Genomic DNA, 25,980 nt, shown 5'->3' with positions numbered 1-25,980 from the left:
CCGACCGGCGGGCAAGGCCATGAAATAATTAAACATCCTTCTACCCCTGTTGACATTGGTCGTCTGTCTGAAGCCCTGAGTGGCCACCCCAACCGATGTTTTGTGAACTATCTCCTCACTGGGTTGCGGGAGAGATTTATGGCTGGGGTGGAATGTGTGCCCACTGTCACTCATGTGTAACAACTTGCAATCGGCGCTCAAGGAGCCCGACGTGGTTGACGTGTTGCTAGCTAAGGAATCCGGCAAGGGGTATTTGTTGGTAGCCTGGCTCTGCCCTCCTACGTACTTCCGCTCAATTTTGATTTTGCTTCTGTACTAGGTCTGGCCATGAGGTAAGTAAGTCAGATGTCTCCGGTTAATTTTAATTTTCTACCGGCCAATCAGCGAACAGAGCTCTAGTTTGTGTTGTAGTTCGGTAATGGCGGCGGAGAAAGATGTGAGCGTAGCCATTTGGTCCGTTGTGGCAACTAGGGATGGGTATCGAGAACCGGTTCTTGTTTAGAACCGGTTCTCAGTGAATCGATTCCTTGGAATCGTTAGCAAAATTCCTTAACGATTCTGTTAACGATTCTCTGTGCCGTTAAACAATTAAAATGCCAAGTTTAATAATGGATTAAAAATCGATATGCTCAGTTTAATAATGGGACACGCGAACGTCTGTCTGAATAAACTATAAAAGTTTGCGCACGCATGCGCGAAGACAGACTGCAGCAAACATGACAACTAGGAAGAAGCGTTCTAACGTTTGGTTGTATTTCACACGACAAAATTACAACAACGCCACTTGTAACGCGTGTAAAAAGTCTATTTCGTCGAACGGAGGAAATACTACAAATATGAAGAAGCATTTGAACACACAGCATGGAATGAAGTTACTGGAACGTCATGTGTTCGATGCATGCAGCAGCGCAGCTAACGTTCGCGCTTCATCTCTAACTATCTAAGGTAGAGCTAAACTGCTAAAAAGTGATCACAACCACTTGTTACTGTGTGAAGCAATTTGCCTTTGTGTGTAGTCGATCTAGTTATCTTCTGTCCCGTCGTTTGAAGCATACATTTTAGCTCCGGCATTCGTCTCCCATTAGTATTGGTCTTATTGATCATTTCACGTTATCGGGGCGGCGTGTGTTATCAGCAAACGTTCGCGTGTCGCATTATTAAACTGAGCATATCGATTTTTAATCCATTATTAAACTTAGCATTTTAATTGTTTAACCTTTTAATAGTCCTGTTAAATGTGCCTGAAAACGCCTAAACAACATACCCAAAGTACATTGAAAGCTGTTGTTGAACCATTTGGAGTACATGCATGTAAATGGTCTCTTTTGAAAGGTGACACTGAAGTTATTTCCCCTGTTGTTATGACCCCTGTAAGTCCTACTGGTGTTGAGTAATAGAAGCTTGAACACAAGGAAACTGAAAGTTTCTATCTCTGCTCCTGGCATTCTCTAATCCCTGCTCTCCTCTCTCTGTCCCCTCCCCACACACATCCCTTGTGGTGTGGGGGGTTTGAGTTGTCAGCACCTGCCTGGTCGTCGGTCGGCCAACGCTGGACCTGGTCGCGAGTCTCCCGGTCCTGTCCTACATCTATAAAGTTGAACAATGGATTTTGGTGTTTCAAAACCCATCGACACTGTATGACTATGTTTAGCCTGTGTTCTGCTCCTCTCTCTCACCAACCGTCTCTGGAGGAGGGGATCCCTCTCTGAATTGCTCCTCCCAAGGTTTCTTCCATTTTTTCTCCTGTTGAGAGTTTTTCTGGGAGTTTTTCCTTGTCTTCCTTGAGGGTTTAGGTTGGTTGAGGGGCAGTTCTATGGGCGTATGTGAAGCCCTCTGTGACATGCTTGCGTGTAAAAAGGGCTATACAAATAAATTTGATTTGATAAGCTCATAATAAAGCATAAAGCTTGCTGCGGCGTGTGATATTTGCAATGTACGGCAATGCTCGGTATCTTGCGGGCCGCATACATCCCTGGGTTACTCAATAATGTGGCTGATGCTCTATCACGTTTCCACTTTCAGAAATTCCGAGCATTGTGTCCGGAGGCGAAGCCGGACAGCTTGGTGTGACTAGCCTTTCAGGAGGCTCTTTTAGATTAGACAAGACGCTGGAGGGCTACATGAAGGTCGCCGCTAAGTACATGCGAGCAGGCATGGGCAAGGGTACATTAAAATCATATGATTATGCTTGGATGTATTACTGTTCTTTCTGCCGCTCACTCAATACACCCCATCATCCAGTGAGCTTGCCTATCGTATGCGCACACGTCGTTCACTGCTTCACCTCCCAGAAGCTCCAGCCGTCGACGATCAAGGCAGCTGTAGCCGGGATTCAGTTTCATCTCCGATGTCGATGCGGGCGGGATGCTTTAATGCTCCCACTGATCATGTTAGAAGCTGCGTGTCTTATGGCTTTTTATGGGTTTCTGCGGTGCGACGAATTCACGTGTCGGTCAAGCACATTTCAACCTATGCACGATCTCACCCTCTGCGACTTAACCTCAGATACGCGTATGTACACAGTGGTGCTGAAACACAGCAAGGGTGTGAAAGCTGGTGTGAGTACTCCTGTTGTCATATCGAAGATTAACTCAGCTTTCTGTCCCCTCTCTTCCATGGTGAAATACCTCCGCTGGCGTTCATCCACGGCAATGAGCGAGCCCCTGTTCGTCACCGATGCCGGGAAAGCCATGAGCAGATACTGGTTCACCGGGAGGCTCGGAATCCTGTGCCGGCGCTGTGGTCTGGACCCGAAACTGTACACGGCTCACTCATTCCGAATTGGAGCGGCTACGTCAGCTTCTCAAGTGGTCTCAGCCTCGACGCTCAAAGTGATGGGTTGGTCATCTGCAACTGTTCAATGTTACATCAGTCTGAATGCCAGTGATGTTCTGGAAGGCCAGAGGAGAATGGCTTCCACTCTCCCTACCTCTCAATAACTTTCACTCTTCACGTTTGTGTATTGCATGTTTCTGTATTCACTCAATATCATGTGTATGTGTTCCAGGCTAATGATAAGAAATGTTCGTCAGGTGGCTGGCCGGGCGCGGGTATACAGCAGCACGTTAACGAAGGTGACATGTCACCGACAACGTTGGTAAGTCGAGGCGTGCCTCGGTTGGTACACTTCAATCGATTCAATTCATTCACGATAGATACTCCAGGGGCACCGGCTGCGCCGAGATATAATGCTGAGGGTAAGTATGGCAATACGACACTCATCTCATTCACATTCTAAAACGACAGGGGCACCACATACACACAGCAGTCTCATACGTTGTCTCGTCTGGCATGTGGTTTTGTGTTGGGGAATGCGTCGCTGCTCTCTGCTCGGAGGTCGAGAAGGTGTCTCCGTTGGGTGCGGCAGGGAGCCGATGCAAGCAGAACCATTATGCCAAATCAAGTATTACAATCATGTATTGTATCGTGTGCAATAAAGTATCAAGTAAATACTATACTGAGTCCTCCTGCCTGAAACAAGCGGAGCTGGTTCAGGCAGGGGATGCGAGACATAGCGTGTCACTAGCAACGCATCATATCACGCTGCAGGGCACACCTTCCTAATAGGGCGGGGTATATAGCAGGGTATCCCGGCATATGCATTGCTAGTGCGACACAGACGTCAGTCATCCTGCTACCTCCGCCTCCCCAGCCTCCACCCTTGGTTCTGTGTTTCCTTTCTTAGGGGAATGCGTCGCTGCTCTCTGCTCGGAGGTTGAGACGGTGTCTCCGTTGGGTGCGGCAGGGAGCCGATGCAAGCAGAACCATTATGCCAAATCAAGTATTACAATCATGTATTGTATCGTGTGCAATAAAGTATAAAGTAAATTAGGGCTGCAACAACAAATCGATTAAATCGATTATTAAAAGCGTTGGCAACGAATTTTATCAATTTGTTGTGTCGCGCAATTATTACGCCACTCAATATGTCGCGGAGATGTTTGAGTATTAAAAAAAAAAGTTTAGTTGAGCGCGGAGCGGAGGTAGAGAAAAGGCCATCGAAGAGACGTTGTTGAGTAACGTTGTTCTGAAACACATGGCGGAGGCAGAGAAATCAGTACGACCCAAGTCATCCAAGTTGTGGGAGCATTTCACACTAAATACATCGAAACAGTGTGTTAATTGACCGAGGTGAAGTTCGTTTCATATTCAACATTCGTCTCACATTCGGAAGACGCTACTTTGCAGCATCGCGTTAGGGACCGGGTGAAAACAACCCATACCCTTTTGAAAAATGGTATGGGTTGTTTTTATAATATTTTTAGGAATATAAAACCTCAAACAGACACCAGAGTATCTTAACAATGTCTGGTATACTTCCACAGCCCTTTTCAATGAAGTTTCAGATAATATGATAGAAAATCACTAATCTTTGAAAATAGCTTAATCCTCGCAAATCTTAACTTTTTTCAAAATTGTGTCAAAAAATCTTAAATATACAACAGATTATTCTAATAAAGTCTGGCCTAAGTCTGGCATTCCACAACCTTTCTATTTTCAATAAATTTTTAAACAAAACTCAAATAAATTGCTCATCTTGGAAAATAGCATTAAATCCACGCTAATATTAATAACTTTTTCAAAATTGTGTGCCTGTTTGTGCACATTCTGAAGATTTTTTGCACTGTGAATTTGCACTGTCAGTTCTGTTTTTGAATAAAGGGTTGGAAATTAATGCTTTTTTGTTTTTGTATCCGATTCATCGATTAATCGAAAAAATAATCGACAGATTAATCGATTAGTAAAATAATCGTTAGTTGCAACCCTAAAGTAGATACTATACTGAGTCCTCCTGCCTGAACCCATATACCAGGGTACATCTCCTACAGGCAATGGTAGGTGACATAGGTGTGGAGTGTTTAAGGCTGGATCCAGCACACCAGATGGTTTTTACCCTGTTTTTCTTTGTTCTTTGTTGACAGTACTAAGTTGTGATGGTTACTGTAATATTTTCTAATCAAATGTACAGTATTTGTATAGCCCTTTTTACAAGCAATGTCACAGAGGGCTTCACATACGCTGATAGAACTGCCCCACAGCCAACCTTAACCCTCAAAGAAGACAGGGAAAAACTCCCAGGAAAACTCACTAGAGGAGAAAACATTTATGAAACCTTGGGAGGAGCAATTCAGTGAGGGATCCCCTCCTCCAGAGACGGTTGGCAAAAGATAGGTACAGAACACAGGCTAAACATAGTCATACATCAGGAAATTGAATTTGTATGAATGTGAATGAATGTTGGTGAATGAATGTTGGTGGTGGTCGGAGGGGCCCGTAGGCACTGATTGGTAGCCACGCTTCTGTCAGTCTGCCCCAGGGCAGCTGTGGCTACAGTTGTAGCTTATCACCACCGGTTTGACTGTGTCTGAATGAATACTGGACTCTGTAAAGCGATCTTGAGTACTTTGAGTAGTAGAAAGCGCTATATAAGATCAATAAATTAAAGTGTCAATGGGTGTTGAAACACCAAAATCCAGTGTTTCAAAATCCATTGATTTGCTGTGTTTATGATCTGACAGTATTGTTTGATTTTGAGCACAGTTTTAGGAGCGAGTGTTTGATTTTGCCAGAAGAGTCAGAGGTTTTGGAAATTGAGTTTGAATATTTGGTTTTGTGTTTACAGTTTTGAGAAAACGGTTGACTTGTTTCAAGAAATGTGTTTTAGCAATCGTGAAAAACTGTAAGCCCCATTGTACCGAATTTGGTAGCAGTTCCACCATTGTTCCACTGGGGGTGATCGTGGGCGAGTGCAAAATGAATGGGAGTCTATGGAGCTAGACAGCTAAATTTGTCTCTTTCGCCTGATTGTCGTTGAGAAATCTCAGATTTGATTGTAGTTTTTGCAAGTTCAACATGGATTATAGGTCGAAAGTTGAATGAACGAGTACTTATGTCCTTTCGATTTCTTACAGGGTGGGTCGTTGTTGCCCATAACACGCTAGCATTCTGCTAATGAATTCTGATTGTATGACGTCATTGACATTTTTAAGGCTTTTTAGAACAAAAAAGCAACAAACAAAAAAAATCTAACACCCAGCAGTGTGTATTTTCTTTGCCTCCCCTTTCGAATGCAACATTCAAATTACTAGACAAAAAATGTTATCCTGAGAAAAGTGGATTTTGAGGGGTATAGCTCCATAGACCTCCATTTATTCTGCACTCACTGGTGAGCGCCCTCATATGGAACCAGAGTGGAACTGCAACCAGTTCAGAAGCCGGAAGTTTCCAGAGTCGCACTGATGCTAGCTAGTTTTCTAGACACTACGTCACAACTTCAGCACACGTTAGCAACGACGCATAGACGACATGCTAGTAAGACAGACAGTGAGATCAGCGAGCCCTCAGCATTAGTACCGTAGATAAAAGTCTAGGAAAGTTGAGGCTACTTTTCGCTAGGTACAGAAACCTAGCTAAAAGTCAAGGAAAGTTTAGGCTATTTTTCGCTAGGTACCTACGAACTTGTCTGCTAGACAAGTGGGTTCGCCTTCGTTCTTTTGGTGAGCAGTCTCACAAGCCCTACTTACCTGGCGTCGTGGAGCCGAGCAGCTAAATACTTATTTAGCACTAGCGTTGTTAGCTACTGTATCCTTGTGCTTTTGCTCAGCAAGTATCATGCCGTGGTGTAGGAGGACTGATCGACAAGCGCATCATACATTTACAGTTTTTTTCAAATGCTTACACAGAAATTCCTTACTTTTCACACAATTTTCTGAAACCTGACACTCAAACACCAGAACCACACCTCAAATCTGCAAAACCATACGCACATTTTGGCCTTTGACTCAGTTTTCAATTTCATAAAAACTTTTTTCAAAACACATCACACAATTATCCACGTAACACACAAAATTCTAACAGGAAGCGTCATGATTTCCTTTTTCAAACACAACCAATCAAAATGCCACACTAATTCATCAGTGCCTCACACTAACTCCTCACATGTGCAAACACTCATTGCTTTACTCAACACCAACCAATCATGGCTTTAGAATAGGCCTATAAATAGCCTTATTTGAGTCGATTTACAGTGGTGGGTATAATTTGAACCTTTAATGTAGAAATGATAACAGGTATGTAACAATCTACTGTAATGTACACATGTTCTAATGTACATATAATAGCTGTTTCAGCACAACACACGGTATACTATACACAAACATTTATTTTAGCACCCATGCATCCATTGACTGCAGTGCACTGCATGATTGGTCACAGTCTGGTGGATTACTGTATCATACTGTGCAACAGTACAGTGACTGTAAGAAGCATATACCTACAGCTGACAAAAAATACAGCCCAGGCTGGTGTTATCGCAGGAAAAGTGGTTGAAATGCAAAACTAGTAGGCTGTGGTAGCTCTACTTAGCCTACCTATTTTCCCACCCTTAAAAAAATGTTTTGCTAAATTTGCACTACATACACAATGGAGATGCCAAACATGTAGCTAGGTATGTTTCCAGGCTGTGAAATCACACCCTGGATTTTTGTACGCCCTTCGACAGGTTAGATCCTGCAATTCCCACACAGCAGTGGTCTAGTAGTTATTCTAGCTAGCTCATAGTACAATTTACCATGGTCAGCTTCTCCATGCAGGGCTCTAAACTCTAAAATGGTCGCATTAGTATAAATTATTACAATTTATACCGATATACAGATTTAAACACTATGTTTTTCTTATAAAAGGATTTCAAATAATATTTGACCCAGTTCTAGTGCTATTAGGACTACTTAGGTGATGAGGGAAAAAAAGTGTAATTGGTTTACATACTGATGTATCTGTGCTGGGTAGGCCTTTGGCAGTTTGCATCTGTGCTGCAGAGAGAGTCTTGTTTTTCACCAGTGTTTGAAGGACTGCAGCCAGAGAAGAGAGAAAATACATTAAGTATTAAGTACATAAAAGACAGTTTCCTACAAAAGTTGGCCATTCTGTTGGCGGCATTGTGGCACACAGTAATAGCACAATAGTTAGGCTGATGGAAGAAGGTACATCTTTGGTGGTTATGCTGCGTTCCATTTGCCTAGGGAGTCTGAACTGGAATTTTGTCACACCCGAGTTAACCCTAGTTGCTCTCTTTCCAGAATCCAGGGGTTCCTCCGACTTTCCGAGTTGGAATTCCTACCTGAGGCGTTCCATTTGACACTTCCGGAAATTCCAACTTCCGAGGACAAATGGAACACAGCATCAATGGCAAACTAAATTAACCTATTTTGATTTAGGGTTGTCATGATACTAGAATTTCAAACTCGATACAGATACCCAGGAAAATACTCAATACAATTTTGGATACCACGGGGGGAAAATGACAAAAAATTTAAGAGGCAGACATTTATTTTAATAAACATTACAACAATACAAAAATAACATAAATGACAACACTATTTTTAAGTTGTCTAATGTAATGCCCCCCCAAAAAGACAGTAACATAATTAAGGTATACATGACAAAAATATATTATAAATATATATAAAAAAAGGTAGTGCCAAAATTTTTTGGTAAGAAGCACGGAGTGATACTACACTACGTTTCACATTTATTAGCTAATGTTCAGAGTTTTCAGAGTACATTTCTGAGTAAATTGTTGGATTGTTAGAAGAGGCCCCCATCTGTCAATATCAGTATCACAATATCACATGGTATTATAGGCCTACATGTAAATCTTCAGGTGTCGCTGCTATTGTTACATCCACTGTCTGGTGTAGTAGCCTATATGATCACTTCCTGTAACGGAAGCTGTCAATCAAGGTTGGAGGATGTTTCACCGCTGCCCCTCTGCTGCTGTGTGTGAAGTTGTGTGTCAACTGGAGGAGGCAAAGACGGCAGTGTTGATATCGATACTATTGCAAATGAGAATCTAATCTAATAAAAAAGGAATTGTATCGATTAGTATCCGAGCATCGTTTTTTTGACAACTGTGTTTTGATTGATTCCACTAGCATTGCTTTGGTTGACCCTTCTTCAAGTTGAATTAGCTTGCAATGTTTTCTTCTATATTTTGACCCGTCTTAATGTAGTTAAGTCTTACCCCACACACAATTTTAACAGAAAAATACAGATTACCTGGTTATTGACCTAATGGCAGTAGCGTAAATGTTTTCTGCTTGCCTTATTATCCATATTGAAAATATTTTATATAACATACAGTTTAGGTTATGCTTACTCAAATATAAACTAATATCCTGTGCTTATTTACAAGTAAATGCAGCCATGTTATCAAGGGTCACACGATCTATGGTCACACTACAATGGACAGATGTAAGCCTGTCTGGATAATTAGTGTCCAATTGAGATAACAGATGAGCTTTGATCATGCATTTCAAATACATTTCTTCTTTTTGTTTTACTGTCTTGTAATTAATGATCATATATGATGCAGGCAGAAGCTACCTTTGGTTAAAGATTTTACAAAGAGCATGTTTAAGCATTGGTTGACAATTTTGACTTCCAAACAGTAATTCTGAAGGCTGATTATGGCAACAGCTCAGCTGGTTTCTGTTTTGAGTGGAAGAATGAAAGGCATTCAAGGGGGATATTGTTCACCTACCATGGGTGTTGGAAGTACATTTAGTCATTTTAGGGATTTAAGTAGGGATGCAGAGTAGGGATGTGCATCTCCATCACTGAGGACGATGCGATACACATCTCGATGCACTGCCAACAATCCGATACATTAAAGATACATAAAAGCAACTACTAATGCGATACGATTCACCCCTATTGCGATGCAGTGCGATTCGACACGATGCGATTCAATGATATGCGAAGCAAAGGGAATATGATGCTATGCAATTTAATATGGTACATAATGATTTATTTCTTTGTCAGACTGCAAATCATCAATTAACTAAACAAGTGAAAGTTTCATTTCACATATTAAACAAAGTCTCTGACAAAAGATAAAATAACATCAGGCCTGGACCTTGCCTTAAACCAGTCCTTCTTTCCTGTTGTATGTGTTCTCTGAATGTAAAAAATGGGTAAACTATTACTGGCAGTCACAAGCTGCTGTAAAGACTGTCATAACACAACACACTAAATTGAACTCATACGTCCTACTTTAAGGTTTTTCTCAATGACTCAACTATCTCTCGTCTTTGTCGTACACAACAGCAAGTTTGCTTCTGTTATGACATACTCTTCACTGTCGATTATCTGTCCTTCTAGTGGTTGTAGATAGGCTGCCAACTTGATTTATTGAATGCAAATTTTGTTTGCACAAATAATGCGCTACTGCTCATGCGTAACCCGAGATCCATACAGTGTTACAGTTAAAAATTAGAAAACAAATTTCAGAAGAAATTTCGGAGTCAGATGGCTGAGCGGTTAGGGAATTGGGCTAGTAATCCGAAGGTTGCTGGTTCGATTCCCGGCCGTGCAAAATGACGTTGTGTCGTTGGGCAAGGCACTTCACCCTACTTGCCTCGGGGGGAATGTCCCTGTACATACTGTAAGTCGCTCTGGATAAGAGCGTCTGCTAAATGACTAAATGTAATGTAAATGTAAGAAATTTGAGAATTCCCAAACAAGTTACAATTGCCTCTCATATTTGCAATACTTGGACTGTGCCCTGACTAGGGATGGGTATCGAGAACCGGTTCTTGTTCAGAACCGGTTCCCAGTGAATCGATTCCTTGGAATCGTTAGCAAAATTCCTTCCTCCAAAATTCTGTCCCGTCGTTTGAAGCATACATTTTAGCTCCGGCATTCGTCTCCCATTAGTATTGATCTTATTGATCAATTCACGTTATCGGGGCGGCGTGTGTTATCAGCAAACGTTCGCGTGTCGCATTATTAAACTGAGCATATCGATTTTTAATCCATTATTAAACTTAGCATTTTAATTGTTTAACCTTTTAATAGTCCTGTTAAATGTGCCTGAAAACGCCTAAACAACATACCCAAAGTACATTGAAAGCTGTTGTTGAACCATTTGGAGTACATGCATGTAAATGGTCTCTCTTGAAAGGTGACACTGAAGTTATTTCCCCTGTTGTTAGGACCCCTGTAAGTCCTACTGGTGTTGAGTAATAGAAGCTTGAACACAAGGAAACTGAAAGTTTCTATCTCCGACCAGTGTGTGTGGGGGTGCAGGACGCACAGACCTATGGCTGTAGAGGGGAACATCGATAAGAGAATCGATAAGGAATCGAATCGATAAGCAAGAATTGATAAGGAGTCGGAATCGTTAAAATCTTATCAATACGCATCCCTAGCCCTGACAATAAATGAAGAACAATAAATGTTTTGCCAGAATAACTGGATCTATCAGTCCATTAAATATTTATGATGTTCCTGTGTGTTTAAACTTCTGCCTGGCGACAACAACGTGATCATTGTCAGCCGACAATAGAATGTTGATCATGTCGGGCTACGCATTTATAGACCAATTACAGTTTAACCCTGAATGTGTGTGATATCCTTTATAATAAATTACACTATGCTGAATGATTGAAGGGCTACAACAAACGGTCTAATGAAATACTCACCGACTATATCAACACGGAAATGAATGACAGCGCCATCTAGTGATCATCAGAGAACCATTGACCACCTAACCGCCTATAATTAGCCTAGGGAAAACCGTCTGCACCGTGATGCAAATCAAATCACATGACGCGCCCACAACTCAACTGGAAGCTTAGGTAAACAAGAACTAATTATTAGTATTTAGTGATCCTAAACATGTTGTTTATTATATTGAGTGGCTTCTTCAACACTTTTGTAATATGCACGAAAATGAAAAAAAATTAAAATAAATGTTCTCGGCTTCTAGCTGACAACATGGAAGGCCGACAAGAGCCCCTGTTCACTGGACTGTGTCACATTTAAAGGTTGAGCCAGTCAGTCTTATACTAATGTACTAACTAAATATGCTAATGTAATCAGCCATTCATTTTCATGGAAGTTAGCATTTAAAAAGTGTTATACATTTAGTCATCTAGCAGATGCTCTTATCCAGAGCGACTTACAGTAAGTACAGGGACATTCCCCCAGAGGCACGTAGGGTGAAGTGCCTTGCCCAAGGACACAACGTCATTTTGCACGGACGGGAATCTAACCGGCAACCTTCTGATTAATAGCCCAATTCCCTAACCGCTCAGCCACCTGACCCCCTCTTTTGAAGATATACTGACAGAATACCTAGACTGATGAGTATTTTGTTTACTGGAACATTTCTTTTGAACTAGCTGACACACAGTAGTTCTATCTTTAACTTCTTTGACCTGGATCTGCACTTCTATGCTGTCTATGAGCTCAGTTGACAGAAATAATCCCTGCTGGATAATGCTAGCCTGGTCTGTGTGTACACATGGAATCATCTTGAGAATTGTGTGCAATTTGAGAGGGTGGTGTTATGGGCAGTGATTTAGGGAGTGCTAGTTTTTCTAAAAAGCTTCTGTTAAAGTTTGCAATACTCACGTGCACTAGCTTCCGGCTGAAACACACGTTACATACATACACTAACCGGACACTTTATTAGGTACACCTCTTCAATTGCTTGTTAACACAAATAGCTAATCAGCCAATCACATGGCAGCAACTCAATGCATTTAGGCATGTAGACGTGGTCAAGACAACTTGCTTAAGTTCAAACTGAGCATCAGAATGGGGAAGAAAGGGGATTTAAGTGACTTGGCATGGTTGTTGGTGCCAGACGGGCTGGTCAGAGTATTTCAAAAACTGCTGATCTACTGGGATTTTCACGCACAACCATCTCTAGGGTTTACAGAGAATGGTCCGAAAAAGAGAAAATATCCAGTGAGCGGCAGTTGTGTGGACAAAAAGGTCAGAGGAGAATAGGCAGACTGGTTTGAGATGAAAGGCAACAGTAACTCAAATAACCACTCGTTACAACCAAGGTATGCAGAATACCATTTCTGAACGCACAACACGTCGAACCTGGAAGCAGATGGGCTACGGGCAGCAGAAGACCACACCGGGTGCCACTTGTGTCAGCTAAGAAGAAGTAGTAGTAGTAGTAGTTTATTTTGAACATGTAAATAAATATATAAAATAAAAAAATATATATACAGACATGCATACATATATAAAATTAAAATGACAGCTTAAATAAAGGTCATGTACTTCTCAGCATAATCTTCCAAAATTATTATAAATCATTCAAATTAGAAATTCCCATGTTCAAAAAGGAGTAGGAAGAAGTTCATAACAAACTTTTCAAGTCCTACCCCCTTTCTCTATCTTTATCCTTTAGTTAAATACGAAACAATTTGATGCTTCTCTTATACATACATCTTTACATACACCGTAAATATACCTACCTACTGTTCACATAAACCCATGCATTCACATAGATACAGATGCATACATACATGTATACACATTCACATTTTTTTTTCTTTCTTTTCCATCTATCTTCTTCATTTCCGTCTATCTATAGCAAATCAAATAATAACACCTCCATACTAGACTTAATAAGTAGACCAAGGAACCTGTATACAACACTATCACCTCGAGTCCTTTTCGTATCCATTTAATATATTCAGTTTAAATAGTCTTTTAAAATTACTCATTGTTGTACATAATTTCATCTCTTCACTGCAGCTGTTCCATACATTAACTCCTTTGGTTGTGATACAGTGATATTTAGAATTTGTTCTCATAAGTTTCTTTTTAAATACAAATGTTCCTCTTAAGTGATGTTTGCTCTCTCTCATTTGAAACAACCCTTGAATACTGTTCGATAGCTGTTGATTAGTTATTTTGTACATAATTTGTGCAGTTTTGAAGTCAACAATATCTCTGAATTTTAGTGCTTTTAATTTAATAAACAGTAGAGTAATTGGTGCTCTATAAGTGGTTTTATTTACAATTCTTAAGGCTCTCTTTTGAAGGATAGTGAGGCCACAATTCAGTCACCAAAATTGGACAAAAAAAGATTGGAAAAACGTTGCCTGGTCTGATGAGTCTCGATTTCAGCTGTGACATTCAGATGGTAGGGTCAGAATTTGGCGTAAACAACATGAAAGCATGGATCCATCAATGGTTCAGGGCTGCGTTTCCCGATAACGATGGATCGTAGCAACGATCGAGCAAAAAACGAACAAAACGAAACCATCGATATTTCTTACGTGCGTTTCCCAAACATGCTCATAAGGAGTAGGCTAATCTATGCACTTTCAAGAGTACTTTAGCTACGATGTCTTTAGGAAGGGCCCGTAAAACTAAGATTCGTCCTACGATGGATTCTACAATCAATTTAGGCTTACGACGCTTTCGGGAAACGCAGCCCAGGCTGGTAGTGGTGGCCTAATGGTGTGAGGGATATTTTCTTGGCACACTTTGGGCCCCTTAGTACCAATTGAGCATTGTTTAAACGCAACAAGCCTACCTGAGTATTGTTGCTGACCATGTCCATCCCTTAATAACCACAGTGTACCCATCTTCTGATGGCTACTTCCAGCAGGATAATGTCACAAAGCTGAAATCATCTTAAACTGGTTTCTTGAACATGACAATGAGTTCACTGTACTCCTATGGCCTCCACAATCACCAGATCTCAATCCAATAGAGAACTTGGGATGTGGTCGAACGGGAGATTCGCATCATGGATGTGCAGCCGACAAATCTGCAGGAACTGCGTGATGCTATCATGTCAATATGGACCAACATTTATGAGGAAGGTTTCCAACACCTTGTTGAAAGTATGCCATGAAGAACTAGAGAGGGTACAATTTCTGGGGAAATTGTAGGGTGTGCTTGCTTGCATCGGTTGCACAGGGGTCCGTATTTCTGTATATTTTATATAAAAATGCATACTTATTATTTATAAAGATTACATAGATTTAAAAGCATATATTTGTTGCTGCTCATTTACAACTCAAAATACGAGTGAAGTGTAGAATTAAATAGATGTCTTCTCATTTCCCCTGCAAGAGGCAGCCTCATAGCTGAATCAAAACGAATAAATTTGGCAGAGCGGTGTAAAAATTGACCTAATCTCTATGATTTAAACGTCCTTTTAAGTTTTACCTTCTCGTGATATTTTCAGGCATTTAGCCTACTCATTGCATTCATTCATTAATAAAGAACCCCCTTTGAAGATTATTCTACGACGTTACCGGCAGTAGAAGATGGAATCGCGATTCAAACAGTACCATCTGCTAACTGAAAATATGCCCCCAAAAACGTAAATAAGCTTGACATTTATTTAGTGGAAAATCGCTCATTGATAAAAATCTCACTGGTAGCGATCATTGTCAGTAACAACGCAAAATGCGATATAGCCCTGTGTGGAGAAGCTGCCCCGGTAAATTCTACTACGGTACAGTACTAGACTACTGCTGTGTTCGTCTTGGTACTGTAGCGATTGCGTTGGTTGAATTGGATGTAACGTTCCGTTGTACGGTTTAGGCTGAAATTAATTATTTTCATGAACAGATTGACAACGTTTAGGCTGTGGCAATGAAGTTCAGGTTAGTAGTTAGATAGACTTTTTATTTAAGTAAGGGGAGTGCCGAACATGTTCTGTCGCCGTTTGACTTCCTAAACAGCTGTGTAAGTTAGATGTTTTTGTCGTGTGTCTCGCGTAAGCTACAGCGTTGCAGTGAGCTACACTGGTTTGAAACCACAGGTAATGGTAATTTCACCAACAAATCGTTTACTAATGTCAGAATAAATCCTACAACGAAAATGTATATGTGAGGAATGTTTATTTTAACGATTGAAAACAGATAACGCTACATCATAGACCACTGTAGTATGTGTTGCCCGGGCAACACAGGCTAATGTCATGATGCTAATACTTCAGTGAAATAGTAGACTACTGTTTCCGAAAGTAGATGTACTTCCTTAATAATATCAGCTTATACTGTACATTACACATCACAATTGTGTGTCATATCACAAAGTAAAATGAGTAAATAGTTATCACCCTGGCCTCTTTGCTTGTGGCGTTTCTGCAGCTGCCTTGCAGTAAAGCTATAGTTAGCCTAGCTATCCCCCAAGTTAACAGATGCGAAACGAATGTTCTGCCAAAGGTAGTCACGGGTGTTTTCGTGACGTTAGTGACGTAGTGACGTTAGTAACGTCAGTGACTGTGGCTAGCAAATTAGCCACCGTTAGCTTCACTTTTCGCCACAAAAACTTAACTTCAGCCTAAACCATGCAACGGAACGTAAATTCCAATAGAAGCAACTCAATCGCTACCAAGACGAAACTTTTGACACCTACGTTGTCTATGTAGGCCAAATATTGACTGAGTTTTAGGGGGGCAAAAAGAAATAAAAATAATAATAATATATATGTGAGAGAACAAAGGTTGTGCTCTCGCCGAAGGCTTGAGCACACCCAATTAAAGCAGCTCTTAAGGCAAAAGGGGGTCCAACCCGGTACTGGCGAGGTGTACGTAATAAAGTGGCCAGTGAGTGTGTTTGACACTAAAAGTAGAATTCATCTGCATTGAATAAACAATGTAGCTCACAATCATATGTGACAGGTGCTGGTATTTTTGTCCGCATGTAGGTCATGGTCATTTTTCTGCTTTGTTTTCTCCTTTTGGAAAATTTGTCTAGGGGACCCATATTCTCCATTCAACATTTTGAATTTGTGATATAAATTTAGTCTGACTGTCACAAACCCATCTCAAGGTTTGTGGCAAAAATGGGTGAGCATGCACCAGTGTTGAGTTGCAACAAAGTAATTTATTAATTAACTAAAGAAAATACAAACATAACTGACGAGGTATGTTAGTCGGCAGATCGGTGGTGTGAGTGTGTGGGTGAGTGAGTTATAGTGTCAAGGCATGTTGAAGGGTGTAGAAACAAAAGTCAAAAGGCTGCTTCAACTAAAATAAAACATGACGTGGAGATGGGTCTCTGTGCCCCACACTCTCTTAAAGGGGATATTTTTCACGCAGGAGGAGCAGACAATAATCTTACAAACTTTGTCTACTCCTCCTGCGTGAAATATTGTAATACAAACATATCAGGAATACAGACATATAATACAGGCAAAAATCAACAAAGTCGCTGCTGCCAAGCTGGCAGAAAATAGCAGACGCTGTAAATGCGTAAGCTACATGACTTATTGATATCACTGCCCCAGGCACAAGATGTGACCATAATTACACTTGTGCATTCCATAACGTTAAACTTCTGTTGCTGTATTATTTTAGTTGCAACCCTGGCAGTGGCAAACGATCATGGGAGCAAATAATAATAATAAAAAAAAAACATAATTCAAAACGGTAAGTAGCAGTAGGCAATACTTGCATATATTTTAAGGCCAACAAGTACAAGGCTGAATTGCCTGAGTCCCTTTTGTAGGATATTGGTATACAAAGGGCCTATCGAACAATGAAATTGCTTTCAGCCAACAGGAAGAAAAATTTGGCAAAGAAAACTGGAGGGGGCCCTCCTCCACAGGACTTCACTCCTGCTGAGGAGCTGGCCCTCTCCAGCTATCAGGGTCGCCCCATGATGGAAGGAGTGGAAGGGGGCATATCTTCAGACCCTGGTGGCAGCAGCTCGGAAACCCAGGCATATGTATGTTTCAAGTCATCTATGTGACCATGTTCATTCAACAATTATTTATGAATATTGTAGGAGGGAAATGTATTACTGTTCTCTGCAGTGACAGGAAATACAGTGGTGTTGCTGCCACCACCCACTGTCGTCCCACTGTGCCATACAGAGGTAACAGTGAAACTAATAGTCATACGCCAGTATGTATGCCATACGTGGTTGCTGAATATTGATCAAATATGCCATTTACTTTCTCAAGTGGAGGTCCTAGATGATCAGGAAACTGTGTCTGCCTGCTCAGAGAGCATTTTAGGGGTACACTTTTGAGTTTTCTTTACCACTTGCAACACATATGGTGAGAGTGTGTGAACGTGTGGATGTGATTAAAGTGTCTGTAATGACTTGCTAATGGTGGTGGTCTGAACACGAGACAAGTCCTTAAAGTGCTCATTTCAAATATGACTCAATTGATTAAATTGCTTTGGTGTTAAACTCAGCAGGAATAGGAACTTCTTCCTCCCCCTGAGCCTAGGGCCTCCACTTCAAGGCCAAGACAAAGACACAAGGTTTTAGCAATGAACCTTGAAACACAGTAGTCAAATGGACACCTTCAACTTTCTCCAAGTGTGCCTTGCAAAGGGACAATGTTCTTTATTTGTTTCAGGTTGGAGCAGACAATGTGAGGAGCCTGTATAAAAAGAACCCTGGAACCCTTAAACTTTTTCCTTTTTATACCTTTTTGTGGCTTTTTTGTTGTGCTTTTTGAGTCTTTTGTGGGGGTTCTCACCATTTCTTTCTTTCAATGTCCTATTTATTATTTTTCGCTTCGATGTGTCACATTGGCAACATACAGCTCAAAAAGCTGAGATGAGCAAAGATACGTAATTCTCTCAGCTGAGAATATATATCTTTAATAAAGATACTCATCAGGGAATGCCAAAGGGATTTGTCGGTCTCTAAATGTTCTGGCTCTTCTGAGCGCACCTCTCACTATCCGCGCACCAAGCTACATAGGATCTTCTATGAACGGTGACGCCATTATCCTCAAGACTCACTAACTCCATGAGTTAGTGGGCGGGGATTTTGTACCGGTTGATCTCTGAACTCCAACTTAACCAGCTCCCGACCAGGTTAGGTGTACAAAAGGCTATAGAGCTACTGTGTTTGTGTGTTGTAGGTTACCTGTTAAACAGTAGCTCCGCCCGTTAGTGACGCAAGTGCAGTGCGACTCGTTAGTAGCGTGACTAGCATCGAGAGGAGAGTTACGTTGCTAGTTAGAGTTTAATGTTGTGCATGAGCCAAGCGGTGTGCGCCATCAACAGGAAGAGGAGGAAGTGTATAATATGGAGGGATTTTCCAGGATGACACCCCCCACCTCAGCATGCGCCTCCACATCTGCTCCTCAGGTTAGACGGGATGCTGCGCCTGATGTATGGGATGATAGCCATCATCTGAGCGGATACAGGTCAGAAACCCAGCTAGCCCGCAACCCGACGACAGATGGATGTGATGAGGAGTATAACCAAGGAGCCTCTTCATACTACCACAGCAATCACCGGGAGCAGACACCCACCTATCAAGACTTGGAAGAGATACGTCAAGAAAACAGTAGACTGCGTCAATCCCAGAGATCATGTCTTGAAGACATAGAAAGATTGAAGGACATGAAGGACGATTTGAGGAGGGTATTGGTGAGCGTTTCCAGCCTCCAGCAATCCAACGCTGTGATCTCATCCTCCTTAAAGCCTCTCCACATCCCACCATGGCCTGTGCTTATCCCACCACCTGACTACAGCACGCCCCTTCCTCGTGAGGAGAAAGATGATGATGAGGGTTGGCCAGACCCCCCACCATGGCCTCAGGAGGAGGAGGTAGGGGTGTCAGAGAGCGGGAGAGAGCAGCTAGTTAAGAGTCTAAATAAAATGATGGGTGAACTCCAAGTGATAAAGGGCCAAGCCCTGGCCACAGCCGTTCCATCGTCACAAATTGCCAGGGTTCCTGGGCCCCCACCATCGACGCGCGTGAGAGGGTCAAGCTACTACGACCATGGAGGGTATAGTCAGACCCCCCACCAGGTTTGTCATACAGTTTCAACCTACGAAGGCGCGCCAAGTAGGCAACCTCTACCAAAGAGAGCTACATCCCCCCCTTGCAGTGGATGAGTCCCGAAGGATGAGGTACCCACCAACTGCCCCACAATACGTTTCTTCATGGACACCAAAGCCAGACTATAGTCAACCGCCAGAGCCGCGAAAGGCTAATCCTACCACGGCTGCAGTAGCAGAACGCATGTACAGAGGGCCCCGCCCAACCATCTCGTACTTCAGCCATCGAGATCCAAGTGAGTTCGCCCGTCTGAAAATAGCACTGGAGAACCTCTTGCCAGAGGATGGGACCGAGCTCTTCAGGTATCAGATCTTGGTCGACCACCTGAAGCTGGAAGAGGCCCGCTTAGTGGCAGATTCGTACCTCTACTCCCCCACTCCATACACTGACACTATGTTGGCTCTAAAGGAGAAGTTTGGACAGCCACATCAGATGGCCTTACAGAAGATTGCTAGTGTTATGGACTCTGCGGATATATGACGGGGAGATACAACAGCCTTTGAAAAGTTTGCCCTACAGGTACGATCCTTGGTTGGTATGCTTAGGTCCCTGGGACCCGAGGGTGACGTGGAGCTGAGGTGTGGGTCACACGTTGCACGTCTGCTCAGCAAGCTCCCACCAGAGATGAGGTCAGACTTCAGACGTCGCATGTTTCACCAGCCTGGCGCCATATATACCCTCTTGGACTTCTCAGAGTGGCTTCGTTACGAATCCTGGTGCCAAGACTTTGATGGCCAGTCACTACACAAAAGGAACAAGGACCAGCCTATGCCGAAACCAGATGGTCGTCAATGGAAAATATCCGCCACAGTTCTGCATGGAGCCAGAGATCAGCCTGAAAGTCACACTGCTGCCTCCAAGGCTACCCTAGATGCGGGAAAGAAAAAGGGTAACCTATCAGTTCTTCATGAGGTAAACTTCAGAGCCCCGAAGGAGGCACACCAAGAAGAGAGTCATCTGGTCAGTACAACAGCTGAGGTGCTCTATCTGGAGAGGCCAACAGACCCCAGCCGTGTCCTGCTCAAAGTCATCAGAGTGCACCTTCAACACGGAAGCCGTACCCTTGACACGTACGCTATACTGGACGATGGGTCGGAACGTACAATGCTCCTCCCAGAGGCGGCGAGGAAGCTCGGACTACAAGGTACTCCTGAGGATCTCGCCTTGAGAACAATAAGGCAAGATATTCAGACTCTCCGGGGTGCAGCGGTGACATTCCGCATTTCCCCAGTCTTACAGCCCAAGACTAGTTTTCTCATTAAAGACGCCTTTACAGCCACACGCCTGGGGTTAGCCGAACACTCCTATCCTGTAACTAGCCTTCAGAAGTACAACCACCTGGCTGGTCTGCCGCTACGGTCGTTCGAGAATGCCCAGCCCTTGATCCTTATTGGAGCCGATAATCCTCACTTGATCACTCCCATCGAACCAGTACGGTTTGGTCCACCTGGTGGGCCAGCAGCCATCCTGACCAGGCTAGGATGGACTCTCCAGGGGCCAGCGAGGTTGGTCGAGCAGCATCTTCGCCCACAGCAATGTCTGCTGACGTCCATAGCCCCACCAGAGGCAGAGCTCCTCCGACACGTCGAGAAACTCTGGCAGGTAGATACCCTACCGTTCCGAAATGAAAAATTAGTAACTCGTTCGAGGCAGGACCAAGAAGCTGTTGATCTGCTAGAAGCGAAGACGACACGAGTGGAGGTGGATGGAGTGTTGAGATATGCTACCCCGCTACTTCGTAAGAAGAAAATGCCCTACTTCCAGGCCCAGAAAGAGGCAGTCCTTCCCAGCTTGAGAAGCGGCTAGCCAAAGACCCGGTGCGGGCCACCATCTACAGTTCAGAGATCCAGAAGCTGGTTCAGACCGGGGCAGTCGCTAAACTCAGCCCTGACATCCCTGCACAAGATCACGAGTCGTGGTATATACCCCATCATATGGTGAGTCATAATGGCAAGAACCGCCTGGTGTTTAACTGTTCCCACCAGAACCAGGGCTTCAGTCTGAACGAGTCACTCCTGCCGGGGCCCACCTTGGGTGCATCTCTTTTGGGAGTATTACTGAGCTTCAGGGAGTATGCTGTTGCGGTCAGTGGAGACATCAAGGCAATGTTTCACCAGGTCCGCCTTCTTCCTGAAGACAGAGCCCTCCTGAGGTTTGTGTGGCGTGACATGAGGAGAGAGGACCCCCCTGATGTCTTCGAAATGGCAGGTACTTCCCTTCGGTACTACCTGTAGCCCATGCTGCGCAACCTTCGCGGTCCAGAAGCACGTAACAGAGCACAGCATGCCTGGAGAAGATGTGCGATTCTCCATAGAATGGTGTTTCTACGTCGACAACTGCTTACAGAGCTTGCCGAACCCTGGTGTAGCGAGACAGCTAGTGGATAGGCTGAGGGAACTCCTGTCGTCTGGAGGGTTCGAGTTACGGCAGTGGGCTAGCAATGTGCAGAGTGTTGTTAACCACCTACCAAAGGAGGCGAAGTCGGAAAGTACAGAGCTCTGGCTAGCTGAAGATAAGGCAGATGCCCCTGAATGCACTCTTGGGCTCAGTTGGCACTTCCAAACGGATACCTTGGGGTATAAGCATCGACCTGTGAACTATGGCTTACCAACCATGAGGAATGTATACAAGGTTCTTGCAAGTCAATATGACCCCCTCGGGTTCATCTTACCCTATACGACCAGGGCCAAGGTACTGGTTCAACGTCTCTGGGACAAGAAAAGAGATTGGGATGACCCCCTGCTCCCACAAGACCTGTTACAAGCCTGGAAAGACTGGGAAGAAGAGCTGCAGGTCTTGCCACAAATATGTTTACCCAGATGCTACGAGCCAGAAGAGGTGGATCAGTCAGACATCAGAAGAGAGATCCACGTGTTCTGTGATGCATCGGAGAAGGCCTACGGGTCGGTTGCATATCTCAGGACAGAAGGAAGTAGAGGGGTGATACATCTATCCTTTCTTATGGGCAGGTCTAGAGTAGCCCCGAAGCGCACACACTCTATGCCCAGGTTAGAGCTCTGTGCACACTAGGGAATCCTACTACCAAATCCAAGGAAGATGCATCCGAGCTCCGGAAGCCCACCTTCTGCGGTGTCGCCTCTGCAGTGTCTAGTTCCCAAACAGCAAAGGTGGTTCAGTGCAAGACATGGAAAGATCTAGTGGAGGTGACAATGCAGGAGCAACACGGGGCGGCAAACCAAGTCGGTAACTACACCGCAGAGGATTATCTGGAAGCTGAGAACTGTATCTATCGGAAGGTTCAGCAAGACAGCTTCCCAGACGAGCTACGACTCCTGAAGACAGGTAAACCCGTTCCTGTCAGCAGCCGCCTAGTTACTCTGGCACCCGAGTTAGACGAGAACAGGGAGCTTATTAGAGTTGGAGGTCGACTCCGTCGAGCAGAAGGTATGGAACCGTGCACAGTGCATCCTATTGTTCTCGACCCTAGTCATCTGTTTACAAAACTCCTGATTCAAGACTACGACAACCGTCTGTGCCATCCCGGCCCTGAGAGGGTGTTTGCTGAAATTCGACGCACATTTTGGATCCTGCGAGGAAGGGAAGCCATCCGTCGCTTCCAGCTCACCTGCACAGACTGCCGGAGGTGGAAGGCCAGACCGGCTGTCCCCAAGATGGCTGACTTACCAACCGCACGCCTACGACTCAACAAGCCAGCCTTCCATTCGACAGGCATGGACTGCTTTGGACCCTTTCCCGTTAAATTGGGGAGGCGGACAGAGAAGAGATGGGGGATCATATTCAAGTGTCTCACTACTAGATGTGTTCACTTGGATCTCTTGACCAATATGGATGCTGATTCCTTTCTAATGGCTCTTCGGAGATTTACTGCCCGTCGTGGGATACCTGCTGAGTTGTTTTCTGACCAGGGAACAAACTTTAGAGGAGGAGAGAGGGAGCTGCGCGAAGCCTTCGCTGCTATGTCGCCAGGTCTGCAGCAGCAGCTGGCTAAACAGAAGATCGCCTTCCGTTTCAACCCTCCTGGTGCACCTCACTTTGGGGGAGCCTGGGAAAGAGAGGTCCGCTCCGTCAAGGTCGCACTCTACACCACTGTGGGGAGTCAGCCTGTGACGGAGGAAGTGCTGAAGACTGTCCTTATAGAAGTGGAAAACATCTTAAACTCGAAGCCTTTGGGATATGTATCCTCCAGTATTTCGGACCCAGACCCAGTCACTCCGAATCTCCTGTTGATGGGGCGGCTAGATAGTTCCTTGCCTCAAGTGATTTACCCCGAGACCGAACTTCTCAGCCGACGCAGATGGAGACACTGCCAGGTCCTTACAGAGCACTTCTGGTCTAGCTTCATTAGGAACTACTTGCCTAGCCTACAGGCTCGTCAGAAGTGGCATACTACACCAGCCGACCTCACTGAAGACACAGTAGTTATGTTAGTCGACCCACAACTTCCTAGAGCTTTATGGTCGATTGGACGGGTAGTTAAAGTGCATCCAAGTGCAGATGGTCACGTGAGGTCAGCAGAGATCAAGATTAAGGACAAGACGTATACACGGCCAGTGGCACGACTGGTTGTCCTCCCAGCCATCCCAGATGGAGATGATCCTGAGGATACAGCTGCTGTTACCCTTCAGTAGCCTTTTTCAGGAGCAAACTGACAGTTTGGGGGCGGCTGTACAAAAGGCTATAGAGCTACTGTGTTTGTGTGTTGTAGGTTACCTGTTAAACAGTAGCTCCGCCCGTTAGTGACGCGAGTGCAGTGTGACTCGTTAGTAGCGTGACTAGCATCGAGAGGAGAGTTACTTTGCTAGTTAGAGTTTAGTAAGTAAGTAAGTAAGTCTTTATTTATATAGCACATTTCATACAAGAATTGTAGTTCAAGGTGCTTTACATAAAATCAATAAAAACAATAATACAAGTGATAAACAATTCAAACAAAAATAAAAATCCCAATAAGATCTCTGTTCAAGAGAGAAAACAACTTTAAAAAGTAGGAAAACCCTTTTGAGATAAAATTACTTAAATGCTTCGGTAAAAAGGTAGGTTTTAAGCTGTCTTTTAAAAATGTCTAGAGTGTTTGCTTCCCTAATATTTATGGGTAATTTGTTCCATAGTTTTGGGGCGTAATTGACAAAGGCCGAATCACCAATCTTCTTATGACTGCTTCTGGTGACCTCTAATAGGCCTGCATTTGATGATCGCAGTGTTATAGCTGGTGTGTAGTTTATAAAGGAGTTAGCAATGTAGCTAGGTCCTTGTCCGTGTAGAGTTTTGTATGTGAGGAAAAGGACCTTAAAGTCAATTCTGAAGGTAACAGGGAGCCAGTGTAAAGTAGCTAGGACAGGACTAATGTGTTCTCTCCTTTTAGTTTTGGTTAATAATCTAGCTGCAGAATTTTGAATGAGCTGTAGTCTTTCAGTGGTTTTCTTGGGAAGACCAGTGAAAAGTGCGTTACAGTAGTCCAGCCGGCTGGATATAAAAGCATAAATTAACTTCTCTGCATCATTTTGGTTTATGAATGGTCGTACCTTTGCTATATTCCTCAGGTGAAAGAAAGCTGTTTTGGTCACTTTATTAATGTGAGAGTTGAAATTCAAATCTGAGTCCAGGATTACACCAAGACTCGTCACCTCTGGTTTAAGACAGGGGGTTAAGCCTCCAAGATTCTTAATAAGCATCTCTCTTTTGGATTTGGGGCCACATAGTAGGACTTCGGTTTTGTCTTCATTTAATTTAAGAAAGTTATCATTCATCCATTTGTTTATTGCCAACAGGCAGTTGGTAATGGAATTGATGGCCGTTGCATCGTTGGGCGATGTAATGTTGTGCATGAGCCAAGCGGTGTGCGTCAATGAACGAATTGTAAGTATCTGTATGTGTGTTCATAGATGTATGCTGCCTTTTGTTAGTAGGATTGTTATTACCGAGTTTCGTTATAAATCGTGAAGAGCGCCAGTGTTAAATGTTATAACGGACGCGCTGGTTCAGAAGCTATTGATGCTACGTTGTTCACTGAGGTGCGCGAGTCGACAGTTTAGAAGCGGAGCTCTGAAGGCAGTAGGCTCTGATGTTTAATTAGTCTCTTTAACAAGATGATTTGTGTATTATTCCTTTGTGTATGATATACATTAGTAATTGTATTTCTCTTATTTCTTGTAGACCACACCTTACTTTCACTACTCATTAAAACTCCATAAGTCTGATCGTTTCTGGATCCATTTGTGTTCTAACCGACACCCAAGGGCGAACACACTCCGACAACACCCCTAAGGTTTACAGTCCCCTTAGCTCTCCCCAACATTAGGCGTTCAGCATGTGTTACCATGGCAATCTACCTCGGTAACAAGTGATCCACTGTCGTGATACAGAAAACCCTGGGTTGAACCTGTAGTTACCTCGTTAACGCCAAATCTTGATT

General features: G+C 43.5%; 1 protein-coding gene and 1 long non-coding RNA gene across 3 annotated transcripts in view; one reads left to right on the top strand and one right to left on the bottom strand.

Moving 5' to 3' along the window:
* Positions 1-17,194, top strand: part of LOC134012989 (uncharacterized) — a 354,410-nt gene extending 337,216 nt beyond the window's left edge. Inside the window, exon 3 of the long non-coding RNA XR_009928664.1 lies at positions 17,135-17,194. This is a non-coding gene — a long non-coding RNA (uncharacterized LOC134012989). The remainder of the gene's footprint in view (positions 1-17,134) is intronic.
* Positions 1-25,980, bottom strand: part of reep6 (receptor accessory protein 6) — a 95,721-nt gene that overhangs the window by 5,067 nt on the left and 64,674 nt on the right. For both annotated transcript variants that reach the window (XM_062452703.1, XM_062452702.1), the window contains exon 5: positions 7,768-7,850. In XM_062452703.1, coding sequence (XP_062308687.1) covers positions 7,768-7,850 — 83 coding nt within the window. The remainder of the gene's footprint in view (positions 1-7,767; positions 7,851-25,980) is intronic.

Source organism: Osmerus eperlanus, chromosome 26 (assembly GCF_963692335.1).
Source record: "Osmerus eperlanus chromosome 26, fOsmEpe2.1, whole genome shotgun sequence".
Taxonomy (NCBI): Eukaryota; Metazoa; Chordata; class Actinopteri; order Osmeriformes; family Osmeridae; genus Osmerus; species Osmerus eperlanus.
This window is presented reverse-complemented; position numbering and strand designations above follow the sequence as displayed.